The 15,830-nt window shown below is 40.2% G+C and overlaps 1 protein-coding gene across 2 annotated transcripts in view; it reads right to left on the bottom strand.

Moving 5' to 3' along the window:
* Positions 1 to 15,830, bottom strand: part of ARHGAP6 (Rho GTPase activating protein 6) — a 368,137-nt gene that overhangs the window by 62,722 nt on the left and 289,585 nt on the right. For both annotated transcript variants that reach the window (XM_077482552.1, XM_077482553.1), the window contains exons 5-7: positions 6,425 to 6,620; positions 6,032 to 6,087; positions 2,771 to 2,921 (exon numbers count right to left, since the gene is read on the bottom strand). In XM_077482552.1, coding sequence (XP_077338678.1) covers positions 2,771 to 2,921; positions 6,032 to 6,087; positions 6,425 to 6,620 — 403 coding nt within the window. The remainder of the gene's footprint in view (positions 1 to 2,770; positions 2,922 to 6,031; positions 6,088 to 6,424; positions 6,621 to 15,830) is intronic.

Genomic DNA, 15,830 nt, shown 5'->3' with positions numbered 1-15,830 from the left:
CTTGGGAGAAGTAATGCTAATATAAAAATGCCTTGATTGGTGGATGTCAGTCTGGAGGATTGGGAGCTCCTTTGCAGGCTGCATTTGCATGAAGACTGTTCTAGGTAATGCTCACATGTGATGCTGTGCGTCCATGATTGAAAGAACTAAAATCCAATGTTTGAAAGGATTGGGAGGGCTAGGTGATGTTGCACACTTTTTAGCCTGGAAATGAGGCAGACTCTCAATGACTTGCTGCAACTTCTAATGTATAATCCATACTCTGAGAAGCTCAGAGTGTGCAGTGAAATCAGTGTAAGGCATTTCAGTACAGGAAAGGAGTCTGTACAACCGTGCAAGATGGAAGGTGGTACAGCTTTAAAAAAAAAAATATATATATATATATATATATATATATATAAACAATGCACATAGCCAAATTTGATTTGATATTAGCCTATTGCAGTCTCTTTTATAGCAGCACTCAGATTGGGTGGGGAAGGAGCACGACTAAGAACATATCAGATGTGCTGCATGCAAAAAGGAACATGATGATAGGCGAGGAGAGCAGAGTGAGCAGAGGGATTACCTCTTTAGTTTATTGCTGCTCTTTCATTGACTAGTCAGCAGGCTTAGGATGGTGATCCCCTGGCTGTGCTGCGTGGCAGGGCTTTGTAAATTTCTAAAATGGATGGACAAGAATAAAAAGAATTTGGCAAAGCGAAGCATCCACCTATATGTATATCATCTGCGTATTTAGCTGTTTGCCTGGAGTGCAGCTTTAAAATGTATATGGGGGGGTGGTAAATAAAAGCACGCTATGGCTGAATGACTCTGCATGTATTTACTGAATCCAGACTTCTAAAAGCAAACATTCCTCCTGTGAAGAGACATGTTCTCTAGTGCTGAGAGCTTAAACTGTCATTAGAAGAGCTACAAAGTGAATTCATAATTACATAGCAAAATCGACTAGCCTCAATAGGTATGCATGGCAAGAAACCCACCCCGCGCCTGTATACTGACAGTCTTAAAAGTGTTAATGGTTAATATCATTGAAGTACATTGAATAAAGCAACATTTTTATTATTTTTATTTTTAAATAGAGTGGGAAAGTGTTAGAACTTATTTCAAATTTTCCTCTGCCTGCCTGCATCCCATGCTTTTATATTCTGTCTCAATGACCACTGACACTGAGACAGTAAGTGAAGGGGACACTGAATTATTGCTGCTTGCATCACTATTAGAGAGATTTCCCCTCACTTCATTTCCCAGAAACCACTATCTCAGAAAGAGCAAGTAATGCTCAATGGAGACCCAGGCAGTAATAAAAAAAACTGACAGAGGTTCCTAACACAATCAACATTTTTGGCCAGAGTTCTACTTTAAGTCCAAACTCACATAGTTTATGTGAAGGCAAAATCATACAATGACCACCCCCATACATTGTAAGTTTCCTCTACCAAGATCAGGGACTTTCATTTAAAATCACATGCAATAAAGCCTTGGATTGAGAGTAACTTGGTCTGAGAGTGTTTTGCAAGACAAGCAATTTTTTTTATAAACTTTGACTTGATAAACAAGCAATGTCTTAATATACAGGTAGCGTTATGTCACAACTGAGTATAAAAGAGAAGCGAGGCACCTCTACGTGTAGCAATATGGTTACATTTAATGAAGGTACAACATTTAGAAACTCACATGGTTGATGATTAAAAGAGGCACATCTAAGTATGAAGGCATCTGGGGTAAAGCAGTCCACATAGACCATCCTCTGCACCGCCATCGACATCATCCCTTCCGCGCTGCGCTCCATGAGCACTTCAAGCCTCGCTTTCAATTCACTCTACTGCAGGGTAGTCTTCCCCGTCACAATTGCAGACTGACAGCGATGAGAGCTCGTGGTGCGGAGGATGATCTATGTGGACATCTTTACCCCAGATGCCTGGAAGGATTTACCCCCTTCCTGACCGGAGCACTTTTTGCGATTCGGCACTGCCTTGCTTTAACTGACAAATAAAATTGATGTGTTTTTTTTCCCACAAATAGAGCTTTCTTTTGGTGGTATTTGATCACCTCTGCAGTTTTTATTTTTTGCGCTATAAAAAAAAAAAGCGTCAATTTAAAAAAAAAAACACATTCTTTTTTACTTTTTGCTATAATAAATATCCCCCAAAAATATTATTGCGGACACGTCGGACAATTTTGACACATTTTTTGGGACCACTGGCATTACATGGTCACATTGCTATAATCTTTTTATATGAACTATAATCTAGAGGGCTTATGAATAAATGATTGTGGAACGAATCATCTGAGTTTCCATTATTTCTTATGGGGAAATTCACTTTAATATACGAGTGCTTTGGATTACAGGCATGTTTCCGGAACAAATTATGCTCGCAATCCAAGGTTTTACTGTAAAGTATAAACATGGAGAGCACTTTCATAAGTCTCCAAACCAATTTTACCTTTGTTCACTAAGAACTATGAAATATGGTTGCTAATGCTAGTTCTATGGTTACACTATTAGCTATTTTAGCTATTATGGTGAGATATTACTGTGTTTTGCCTGGGAGGAAATAGATGTAATAACTGTTTTAAAAATAAAAACTATTTTTGATGTAAGTGCTAAGAAATAGAATTTTTTTCTAATTCTATTCGCAACATAATACTACCGTTAAACTTTATAAAGTACTACTAGCCTTTTCTACATCTCTGCAAACATACCCCATTGTGATTTAACATGTCATTGATTAAGACTACAGTATGAAAATACTACACTTCTACCTACTTATAGTGTGTATAAAAGGAGTGTAAAGTTCTCTGGTCAATAGAGGGTCAGGCATGTCTCTAAGAAATTCTTTTAATAGGGCAGCAACATCATGGACACTGTGTTCTTCTTCTAAGACAACATCAACTCCACGATCAAACTCTTCACGTAACTAAAAAATATAAAAAAAAAGTGAAAATGCTATTAGTAAATAAATTGAATGTATATATTTTGACAAGTTGGGAAATTTTTAGTTCATTGGTAGCGCCAAACAGTGAGTTTACCCCATGTCAGAAGTATGTTTCAGGGCTTTTTCTGCCCACTTTTATTTAAAACAAAGAAAAACCTTCCCATGCAGGGGGCATCAATGCAACACAACACAGAATTCAGCCTTGTGGCCCTCTTTGCAGCTTCACTGCTCAGGCCTCATGCCTTGATCCTCCAGACCATCAAACACACAGTCCCAGTGCTAGAGCAGAAAACGCTGTGCCTTTGTAAGCTTGAGTGTCACTCCTGCAGCTTCCCACTGCTACATCCTCACAGGTAGGGCCTTTGTCTGTCCTGCATCATTAGTGTACCTATTTCCTGCAAAATCTTGCCTAGACCGCCATTTTAAGTAGTGGCACGGCCTCGACCTGCCACTATATATACATATATATATATATATATATATATATATATATATATATATATATATATATATTATATATATATTGATTTTTTACATGTCTTTTTACATGTGTTAAAGTGACTTGGGTTATTTGGTTAAGGCAACCTTCTTCAATCAGGGATGGGTGGAACCCCAGGGTTTCTCCAGATGTTTCTAAGGGTTCGTTAAGCAATGAGCAACTTCTGCCTCTTAAAGGAGTAATTATCGACAAAAACAATTATCTTTTAAGCTCTGTAAGGAGGCATTCTTCCCAAATGTAGGGAGCTATTTTCCCAGTGACCATCACACTAATGTATTGTTAGCTGTAGATATAGTAATTATTTGCAGGGGTTTCCTGAGCCTGGAAAATGTTTCCAATGCTCCCTTCATGTTAAAAGGTTGAAAACGTCTGGATTAAAGTGGAAGAAAACAGACATGGAGCCAAGACCTGGCCCTGCCCCCCCTCTCTTCGTTGGCTCACTGACTTTGATTGACAGCAGCAGGAGCCAATGGTGCCATACTGCTGTCCCAGCAAAGGAGGAGGAAGAGTCCCAGACAGCCGAGTCTCTCGTGCAACATCACTGGATCAAATTGGGGCTCAGGTAAGTATTAGGGGGGCTGCTGCACACAGAAGGTTTTCTATATTAATGTATAGAATGCATTAAGTTAGAAAACCTTCTGCTTTACAACCACTTTAAGCACAAAATATTGACCCAAAGAATTGGAATACATTACCACTGCTTCTCATGCTCTGCTGTACACTAGTATATGTATGTCCAACATTTAGGACGATGTCAATTCACATTACCGCCTTCAGAGAACATACAATATTTGTGATATTAGTAGTGCAGCACTCACATTAGCATTAGTTTGTTGCAGTGGATACAATGGGTTCCACTCCTTTTTCATATCTCTTTCTAGCACACATTTGCATGTTGCCATAATCAAAAATGGTCAAACAAGTGCAACTTTTTGTGTAAAATTATTATTATGTTTATAGAAGAAGAACATGCTCGCCATTTCTCTGAAAATAATGTATGGCATTAGACTCTCACAATTCATAATATCTGGGCCCTTGTAAACCTCCAAAATCACATTTTTAATGTCTGAATAAATCCACATTTCTTGTTGCAGAATGATAAACAAGATCAGCAATAGAGCTAATGGCAGACTTGGAAAAATAAGTTGATGTCAAAGGTTGAGAAGCAGAATTTTTAACATGGATGATAATCCGCTGAACTCTTAACATAGTAAAACAATTACTAATTAGATCCATAGGGACATATAACTTCTATATCTATGTATAGCTCTAACATTTACAATTCCCACATTCATTTTAATAGATTAAAACAGTCAGAGGTCTCAAAGATTAAAGCACAAATTAACTTTCAGTTTAAAGTTGTTAAATAAATTCTACAGTAGGTGCATCAAAACCAAAAGGTAGCCAAAGTCTTAGGCCCTTTCACATGGGCGCCTCCATTGGACAGACGCCACTTGCTCAGCTGGGGGTTCACTCTGCTGATCCCCACTGAGCAGGCAGATGACAGGTTCATCTCAATGTGCTGAGCGGGGACAGGCCCAGTCCCGCTCTCCTCTGTGGGAAGATCTGGTGAAAACGTACCGCCTTTCCATTTTCACCCGATCATATCTGATCAGATCTGCCAGACGGATGGAAAATAGGTACACTATCCATCTGGATTTTGCGGACAGGATCAGATAGTGGCGGATGTCAGTGGACATGTCACCGGGGACATCCGCCGCTCCATAGAGGTGAATGGAGGGTGCGATCAGGTCCACCTGAAAAACTGACAGGCAGACCTGATCAGACAGCCCATTTGAAAGGGACCTCACAGTTTATTTCGGATTTGTTTTCTGTCCCCTGCTGTGGTAAAGCAATCTTGCTCTCTCCATGAAGTAGTGTTCTCTCTGCAGAGTTCCCACTCACCCCCTTCTGAGTCATGCCACGTACACACGACCAGACTTTCCAGCAGACTAGGTCAGACGGAATAAGTCTGTTGGACAATCCGATCGTGTGTGGGCTAATCCTAAAGGTTTTTCGTTATAAAAATCTGACGGACCTAGAAATAGAACATGTTTCAAATCTGTCCGATGGACTCAAATCCTATCGGGAAAACCGTTAGTCTGTATGCTGGTCCGACGGACCAAATACCATGCAAGGGAAGCTATTGGCTACTGGCTATTGAACTTCCTTTTTTAGTCCCGTCTCACGTCATCACATTCAAAACGTGCGAAAGGTCCATCTGAACTCTGCCGAACGCCAGTTGGTAAGACCGTCGGACCTAGTCTGCCGGGAAGTCAGGTTGTGTGTACGCGGTATCAGAGTTAGTGCTCTTTTTAATCATCAGGGAGCAGGAATTTTGTAGAATGCAGAGCTATAGAGATGGTAAGGCGTGTTGGACCTCTGCAGAGAGATACATTTTAATTCTGTTTTTGCACAACTTCTGATACATCCGGGATGTACTTAGCTGATTTAAACTAAAAGTTCAGTGGGGCTATAAACATCAAAAGTAAATCACACTTTATTCTCTAAATGTAAGACAATTTTTTTTTTATCATTGTAACACTCAAATGAAATGAATGAACACATAAACTGTATGTTTGATTGGGGTTACCTGTCGTACTCTCTTTTTCGAACTTCCGACTCTAAATATCCCCACTGTTTGTAGACCTAAAAAGAATACAATATCATTTTTTTATTCTTGCACAGTGAACAATCCCTATTCGTTACACACCTCAGACTACTTATATGCTATACCCCGATGGACACAGACATATGTTGATGGTTGAATAAAAGGTACAATCTTACTATCAAAGGTTTACCAGATATTTCATACAAAGGAAACAGAACATAATACTTTTTAACACAAGTATATGGTACAAATAGATACATATAAGGAATATGAATAGTTGGGGTAACATACTCTTTAAAGTTATTTTTTTTAAGTCAAGTTTAGAGCTGCATTGCAATGTCATGTAACCCCTGGAAACATCAGTTTGATATTTACCATTCTTTTCCAAATGTTGACAGCAGCTGTCCACAAGCCTGGGAACTTGTCGGTAGATAGGGTTCAGACTGAGCTTTTTATCCCTTTCTTTTTCTTTCTTATTTTGAGCCTCGGCTGGCAAAGACAACTGTAAAGCCTCTAATAGTCGAGACTGATTGTCATCAAGATCTGTAATTGAGTCCACAGACATTGCACCCTGCAAGGCAGAAACAATGCTTTTAGTTTTTAGGACCTTTTAATGTATACACACCCAATTCACTGCTTTGCTAATTATATGTTTACATTTTGTTTGATTGGTTGTAGTTAAGGTGTCTATTGACAAAAGAGAATGTACACCCATCTGAACAATTGTATGTCTGTAGGCACTTTCTGACAGTTCACAACCTAGCCTGGCCATGAACACTCAAGAAAAAAAGTGGTCACCTCTGGGGTGGATCGCTACAGTTTTTACTTCAAAATAAGCTGATGTTTAGATGCTCCTGGCTCCCTCCACCACCAGCTAGAGTATCTGTGTTCCCTGATGCAAACAATCATGACTGCACAAATATCTTTTTTTCTGCTAGTAGTTTAAAGTTTTACTAAACTCACACCAGTAAAATCAGTCTGTATATGCAGTAAAGCATGCTTGTTATACTCACTGTGGAACGTAAGGGGTTATTCCTCCACATTGTGTAAAAAGGCTGTTTGATCCCATATTATTTGGTCCTCCCCTTGTTCCACAGTCCCCAATCCACCCACTGATAGTACAAAGCCTCTGCGGCACTCGCTACATGCTTAGTTTGATGAGTATTGATAAAGAGTTGAGTTTTTTTTTGGGAGGGTGCATGTGATTAGCACAGGGCCAATCAGCACTGTCCAGACAGGGGGTCAGGAGTCATGCAGCCTGATAGGACAGTCAGAGGAGAATGAAAACTGCTCCTATAGGCTTTAACCAGTGCTCAGTTAGACACTGATAGAAGTCACAAGACTGCTATATGCTGCCGATGAGAAAAGGCATTTGGCAGTTTATATTTACTTAAAAAAATTGCATTACCATGTTCTCTGTACTGTGGGAGACTAGATATAGTGAATGCAGGGGCCTGGGTTTAGTAAAACTTTAAGTATTGACATTGTGGGAAAGCATGGTGGGTTAGTGGTTAACATGTTAACATGAGGTTTCACTCCCCACTATCTGTATTAGGTTTTCTCTTGTTGTCCAATTTCCTCCCCATGATTTGCAAATGTATTAAATGTATGATCAGTGTGTTTACTGACTTCAACCAACATTGGTTTCGTTTCAGGACATGTGCGTTTGCAGGACTGAACTACATTAACATAAGCATAACAGGAAAAAAAAAGTAAATGCTTTAATGCTCTCATGTAAGTCATACCTCCCAACTTTTTGATATGGGAACGTTGGACACTTATTAGCAAAAGTATGTAGTCATAGGACACACCCCTGCCATGCCCCTTAAAGGAGAACTCTACAAAAAAAATGATTAGTCAAACCCACAAGTGCTTTTTTAACACTACTTTTCTTTTATTTCCTTTGAAATTTACAAATGCAGCAATTTAGAAATTGGATGAAAGATTTAGCACTTTGAAGGATAAAAAGTGCATTTTATATACAAATATATAGATCAGACCAAAATTAGGGACAAATGAGGAGAAAAGAGGGACAGAAGGACTTTTTCCAAATCAGGGATAGTCCCTCCAAATCAGGGACAGTTGGGAGCTATGGGTAAGGTACTGCAGAAAAAAATATTTGTGCTCTATCAATTCATATCCATTAAAAGTTCTAGCAGAAGACTTGATTAACAGTTACTTATAAAAGCCCACATGTAATCAATGTTACAAAATGCAGAGGTTTTAATTGCACACATGTGCAGTGTCTCTGTTAAAGGGTGCTCTTATCCTAATCTACGGGGGCCTATAACTGGGACATATATATCAAAGAATACCTTGATAGCAAGCCTACTTAAACAGCAGAGACACTCACATATTATTATTATTATTATAATACAGGATTTATTTAGCGCCAACAATTTACAACATGAGGGCAGACAGTACTCTTACAATACAAATAAATACAGGAGGGATCAGAGGGCCCTGCTCTTCAGAGCTTACAGTCTAGAAGGGAGGGTCAAGTGGACAGTGATTGGACGTGGTGCTTAAAGGAGAGTTCAGAGTCCAGGACTACACCTAGAACCTTGACATGCAGGGATGGGCCTATAGTTGTGCCATTGATTTTGACAGAGAGATCAGGGGAAGGGAAAGGGGCATATATAGGAGGAAAAATTATAAGTTTGGTTTTGGACAGATTGAGTTTGAGGAAGTGGTGTGACATCCAGACTGATATATCTGATAGTAAATCAGTGATACGTGAGGAGACAGAGGAAGTGAGCTGAGGGGTAGATAAACAGATTTGGGTGTTGTCAGCATAGAGGTGGTATTGAAAGCCATAGAAGGCTATCAGCTGACCCAGGGAGGAGGTGTAGATTGAAAATAGTCCAAGAAAAGAACCTTGGGGGACCCCAACAGAGAAAGGAAGAGGAGAGGAGGAAGTATTTTTTAAGAAACGCTAAAGGTGCAGTTGGATAAGTAGGAAGAGAACCAGCGAAGAGTACAGTCACAGAGACCAAAGGTATGGAGTTTTTTGAGGAGAAGGGGGTGGTCAACTGTATCACAGGCAGCAGAGAGGTCCAGGAGTACAGAATAGTGTCCATTGGTTTTGGTTGTTAGTAGATTGTTAGTCTTAGGAGAGCAGTTTCTGTGGAGTGTTGAGGACCAAATCAAGACTGAAGGGGATCAAAAAGGCTATTATCAGCAAGGTGGACACTCAGTCGGTTGTAGACCAGATGTTCAAGGAGTTTGGATAAGAAGGGGAGCAAGGAGATGGGGCGTAGGTTGTTAAGATTGGATCGGTCCAGTGAGGGCTTTTTAAGTGTGGAGCTGACAAGTGCATGTTTTAAAGAGTTGGGGAAGATCCCATAAGAGAGATTAAAGATGTGGGTTAGAGAGTGTAACATCGAGCCAGACGGTGAACGTAGCATTTGTGAGGGAACAGGATCCAGAGGGCAGGTGGTAAGGTGGACATTAGCAAGTAGTTTAGCAACCTCGTCTATAGTGGTGGGGTTGAAAGAGGGAAGTAAGGATTGTACCTGTGGGCATGAAGTGTAAAGCACTGATACACTGACATACTAAAAAAGTATCTTGCAAGCTACACACAGGGTGGATGTAGATCACCAATCAAGCAGCCAGCCATCACAAGGGATGAGAAGACCACTGTGGGGACCCACCATGTGGATGTGTATAACCAGCAGCATCTCTAGCTCTCACACCCGCTCTCACAGGGCTAGCACGATAACTGAAAAGGGCGTGGGGTGGAAAGCAATGCGCTTTGATGCCTTCTTAAGGCAAACCCTATCCCCGCAGAGGTCTTCCCATCCTTTGTGATGGCTGACTGCTTGATCAGTGATCCACACCCACCCTGTGTGCAGCTTGCAAGATACTTACATGTAAGTGTATCAGAATAAAGTGTTATTTTTTTTTTAACAATCACACTGACCCAGGTGCCCTCTTTCTGCTGTTTTGTTTGTGTCTGAGGGAATTCCCATTTCCTACTGAGGAGCTGTGTGTGCTATCACCATCCATCTGTGGATCTTTTCTTTGATATTCCTTACCACTATAGACTAATTTTTATTTGGAGTAGATCTTGATTCCCCCCACCCCCGTTATTGATTCCTTATTTATTTACTTTTTCCTTCTTAAGCCTGTGGTGTGTGAAATACTCTCAAACTAACACCCGGTGCAAAAAGTGCACAGGGTGTACACATATACCTCTTCCAAAGAGGAAGGACCCTTACCTTGATCCCCCTGGGTGCAAGGCTTCTGACAGGGACTGAGGTACTCACTGGCTCACCTGGCCGAAACCAGGTGGACCCTGTTCTCTAGGAGGCCTGCCAAAACAGATCAACCCCAAGTACTAGGTGGGGCTCCCCAAAGGGAGACCCCAATGAGAGGGAGGACCAGACCAGAAGGCCATGTACCCTCCCTCCCAAGACTTTCAGGGAAGGTCCAAGGATCAACACCCTACCAATTGGGCGTGAGAAAGTGCATACATAAAAGTGGGGAAAGGGAAGTGGAGTAGTGCTTAAGTGCCATAATACCATGGCAGGCCATTCTGCCAGGAATCAGAAATTCCTCTGGTCCCAGTCAAAAGGCCTGGCCCTAGAGGGAGGTGTGAAAAAAGTGTGCATATGGTGCAGTAATCTCGGTGCCAGAAAAACTCAAAATGAACGTCCTCACCTGTGAGTATTACGGCACCCCAGGACTGACATCCCAGGGGCACAACACAGGCTTCTTTCACAGCTCAGCCTTCCGCCAGACCAGTACCTCTCCAACCCTACTAGGAAGGCATCAGAACTTAGAGAGCTTAGGGAGAGACTTGCCTACAACTGGGGACAAGCCTTGTGCACAAGGGCAGATTCAACCCAGGAGGAAAAGGCCTTCCCACCACCCCCACCATTTCCAACTAATTACATCAAGGAAATACTAACTCACTCCTCAATTAGCAAAAGGAAATCAGGGTTCTTTCCCTAACAACTGATAAGAACAGATCTTAGACAAAAAGGCAGAGAAGTGATTCCTTATGGCCCACCCCATAGCTGCCAGTGAGTGCTGAATCATAGACTACCTGCCAGTTCTGTGTAATATATTGCTTATAGCAAGCCTACTTAAAGGCTAGCCCATACTACCTTGACCAATGAAAGATCCACACTTGCACAGGGCATAAAAAAAAAATAGCCTGTTAATATTTTTGAGACCTTAAAGCTGGGCAGCACAATGGCTAAGTCATAAGTCATGTAATATATACATAAATAAACCAGTACTTTTCCTATTAAGTGCAGAGCAATAGGTTTGCTTCAGTTCCAACAAAATTAAATTTTCTTCACTTTCCTGGCACTTTGTCTAGCACAGGGAGTAGAATGAAATACCTGATATTTCTAGATATGGGGGGGGGGGGGACTGGGGGGCATGTGGCATCACAGCGCCAGTGATGCTGTGACTGGGGAGTCTATAGAACTGTGAGGTTGATTGGGATCTTTTCTAAAACTGGAGAGTACAAAATCTGGTTCAGCTCTGCAAAGAAATCAATCAGCTTCCATTCTTTTTTTTGTCAAAGCTTAAAGCATAACTAAAGGCAAAACATTTCTTTTAGTTTTGGATAGAATGTAGAGTGATTAGACTGCTTGCCATTTATTATTGCTTCCTGTGCACCCATTAAGGAGATTCACCCTCTCTATTTGTCCTGTTTATCATTATGATTGAAAGTCAAAGTAAAAGAAAATCCCAAATTTTGGGATGTCCCCTAGTTCTGGTGACCTGGGGGTCCCCAAGGAATTCCCTTAAATAGCAGGGATTTCCCGCCCACTTCCGCTTTGGCTTTGGGACAATATATAGTATAGTTCTACTTTAACTGAACAAGCCGAAGTTAGAAGCTGATTGGCTACCATGCACAACTGCACCATCTTTGCACTTTCTAGTTTTAGTAAATCAACCCATGTGAGCTAAGAAAGAAAAGTGGGGAAGTGCATGCTTGTTTGTATACTACAACTATTCACTGACATGGATTCATGGACTGCTGCCCCTTAACCAAGCCTGCAGCTCAGAGTGAAGTATGACCAACCAGGAAACTGGATAACAGAACTTACAGTTCAGAGTTCCTTGGGAATTTTTTTTATGGTGGCTCAACTAAACTGTGACCTTTTGAAAATGCAGGAATACAATGATGGACATCTAAAATATTGAGGCACCTTTATGATCCCTAGACACAAATAGAGATACGAGTACATGAATTTAGCCAAATGTTATCACACTCTTCTTAGTCAAACCTTTGATGTTCTGTGCTTTAGGCACTACTGACAGCCATGATATTATATATTCATTTTTTTTATTTTGTAAAAACAAGTTTATGTCCTTTCAGACAAAGCTCTGTGGTAAAAAGGAGGGCGTTGTGCTTGATGCAAGTCATCTGCCTTGATTAAGAAAGATAATATTCGCAATTCATTTTTATGTTCCAAAATATTCACTATTTCCCACAGCAAGAAAAGTTAATCACAAGTAACTGTTTCTTGGCCAAGTTCTCTATTTATTTGATCTGGAACTCTGTGACTTTGTGGTTTGTTTGTAAGGAAAATAGAAGTCCAAGAATCTAAGATCCAGATGATGACCAACGAAAAAAAAAACTCATGTTGACTGTGTCATTAAAGTATAACTAAAGGCAAAACATTTGTTTCTAGTTTTGAATAGAGGGATTAAATAACTGTCAGGTTTCCATTGCTGTCTGTGCCCCCACTATGGAGATTCACCATCTTTATTTGTCCTAGTGACCGTTAACACCAAGAGTGAAAGTGAAAGATATTCCCAAGTTTTGGGTTGTCGCCAGAACAGGAACGGGAAGGAAAACCTTCCAATAAGGACACTAGTTCTTCTATTTCTGGCCTCCCTGGTGACAATCAGACATTCCCTTACTTTGCTCTCACACTCATGTCCTGTTTTGGCTATGGGGCAGAAAGTGAAGTAAAATCTCCCTATTGGGACACAGATGGCACAAAATCCAAAAAACTGAAAGGAGTTATAACCCTCCCTTTGCCTATAGTTTTACTTTAAAGTGGTTGTAAACCCTTACAAACCACTTTGACCTACAGGTAAGCCTAGATTAAGGCTTACCTGTAGGTCCAAGAAATATCTCCTAAACCTATACGGTTTAGGAGATATTTGCCGAAGACAGGCACCGCTGTCTACGGCGCATGCGCCGTAGACAGCGGCACGCAGGCGCACTGAGCGCGGCATTTGCAACAACGGAGCTGCCGCGCGTGTCGGCTCCCGTGCGCATGCGCGGGAGTGACGTCATCGCGGCTCCGCCGGCGGAGCTGCGAGACCCCACCAAAAAGATGGATGCGCCGGACTACAGGGGACAGCGGTGACATCGCTGGCTCCTGTGTCAGGTAAGTGACACATAATGGGCTACTATGCGATGCATAGTAGTCCATTATGCTTTGCCTTTGCAGGGAATGAAAGAGGAAGTAAACCCATCAGGGTTTACTTCCTCTTTAAGGCTTAATGTATTTATTGGTTTAAAAAAACATTGTGGGGGTTATCTATCTATCTATCTATCTATCTATCTATCTATCTATCTATCTATCTATCTATCTATCTATATCTCTGTCTATCTATCTATCTATCTATCTATCTATCTATCTATCTATCTATCTATCTATCTATCTGTCTATCTGTCTATCTGTCTATCTATCTATCTATCTATCTATCTATACTATAATTTTTAATAGTAATTGTTATCAACAATGTCAGATATAAAACCAAAATATACTGATCTAAATCTACTATTTCATTAATACAATTAAGAATATACTTACCAACAAAACAAAATAAAACAGCCAGAATGTATGTGTTTTAGTTTTAGAGCTGACATTGTGGATTGTTAACTATTTGAGATGATTAGCCATCAATTATATTCAGCTGCACATTGTGATTGTAATAGATGACAGTTTTTACTTAAACCTATGCAGCAGTAAACAGTATGATGGCATGCTATAATTACATGGTATACAGCGTAAAATGCATAAGCAGTCTTTCTGTTACTGCATGTTTATGTTTTTTTTAAAAGGATTTAAATAAAGAAGAGGATTTTTAATGGACTGCAGTCATCACTTCAAGTTTGATGCATCTTCAGTAGTGAGCTGAACTGGCATCTGTACTTCCCGGACATAAAAACACACACAGTGGAGGGCACAAACTAAGTGCAGCATTTAAAAATGAAAAAATGTATTGTATGATAAAAACAAATTGGCAACTCGCATGAAGTAAGTTTGTGGAGGCATGTAGAGCATAAGAAATCAGGACACCCAGGGAACCCTGTAGAAAAGTCATCCAGTCCATGGATTGTGCAGCACTGTTGCAGGCCAGGTAAGCATAGCTACCCCTAACCGTCCAGCAGTGCTGCACAATACCTGCACTGAATGCCTCTGCTGCAGGGTTCGCTGGATGTCCTGATTTCAAATGCACTACATGCCTTCACAAACTTACTTCACGTAAATTGCCAATTCGTTTTTATCATACAATAAATGTTTTAATGCTGCACTTAGCTGGCACCCTCTGCTGTGTCTGTTTTTCTTGATGCAGGGATTTCTTATGTCTCTCTGGAGGAGCTACATCTTGTAAAGGGAAGCTTACTGTCGTTAACCACTGACAAAACTGATAAAGACTGGTTTAATGGACTCATGGCTATGCATCCCAGTGTTATTTCTCTGCTATAAGGCGGTTGCCCATACACTACTTGCTCCATAAAGACATTTATGTGTATACCTGTACTTCCTGGGGCTATATGATTGTGGACCGACCTGGAGTAATGTTGTAATTCAGGAATTAATTTTGCAGGGGTGCATAATGTTAAATAAGGCACATTGAAGATCTCTCCCCTAGCGTCCAAGAAAGCAGTAGTTTTATTAACAAAAATCATTAATTCACTGGAATGATGTTTTCCTTTAGCCCAGGAGCAATGTACAGTGAAAATTCATAGCAATGGCTGTTGTATAGAGGAAAAGGGGGGTTTAGCGCAAAAAATTTAGAACCTGGGGATCAGATTTAACTTTATTTTTAAATGCAGTAGTCTAATATGTTTGGATGAAACAAAATTAATATACCTGAGACTAAAATAAAACAGAAATATACATTTGTATTTCTTGTTAATATAATTTTTTTTAAAACTCTGTACTAAGAACCTTTCCTTTAGTTTTATTTAGTTTTCAAATGTTAACCTATCTTTACCTTTAAAAAAAAAGTGTCATATTTCCAAGATCTTTGAATTTAGCTCATCTCCAGAGATGAAGTTTAGGTTCACCATTACCATGGGCTCACTGCAAATCCTTGAGATTTGTGAAGTTTGCAAACTTTTGCTGAGCATTTTGCAGATTTGCCCCCAGAAGTGCAAATTATCAAGCTTTTTGAGCATTTTTCTTTACACATTTCATATGTTTCTTAGCCTGTTAGAACTAGTCTCCTCCCCATGGTGCTTTCCATTGACTAAAACAAAAATGCCTAAATCTTGAATACACATGTAAAATTCTTCTAATATGCTTCTAAAATGCTCATGCTTGAAATAATCCTACTACTGTGAGAAGTTATGTAAGAGGAGTGACCAAATGACGTTCCTGAACATTTACTTATAGCTCATATAGTATTACTGTTAAAGCCATGGCAATCCCAAAGTTCTTTTTTAAATGAAAGGGTTATCTTTTTCTAAAATTGCAATGGGGTTTTAGGTTTAGGGTCAATTTGATTTCAACGGGTTTCTGGACTGCTTGTGAAATGGAGCCTGCATTCACCTGCAGTCAGCTTGCATTTG

This window comes from Lithobates pipiens, unplaced genomic scaffold (genome assembly GCF_037356315.1).
Source record: "Lithobates pipiens isolate NorthernLeopardFrog02 unplaced genomic scaffold, aLitPip1_a1.2 Scaffold_16, whole genome shotgun sequence".
NCBI classification, from domain to species: domain Eukaryota; kingdom Metazoa; phylum Chordata; class Amphibia; order Anura; family Ranidae; genus Lithobates; species Lithobates pipiens.
The sequence above is the reverse complement of the archived record's forward strand: the minus strand, read 5'-3'. Positions and strand labels throughout refer to the sequence as shown.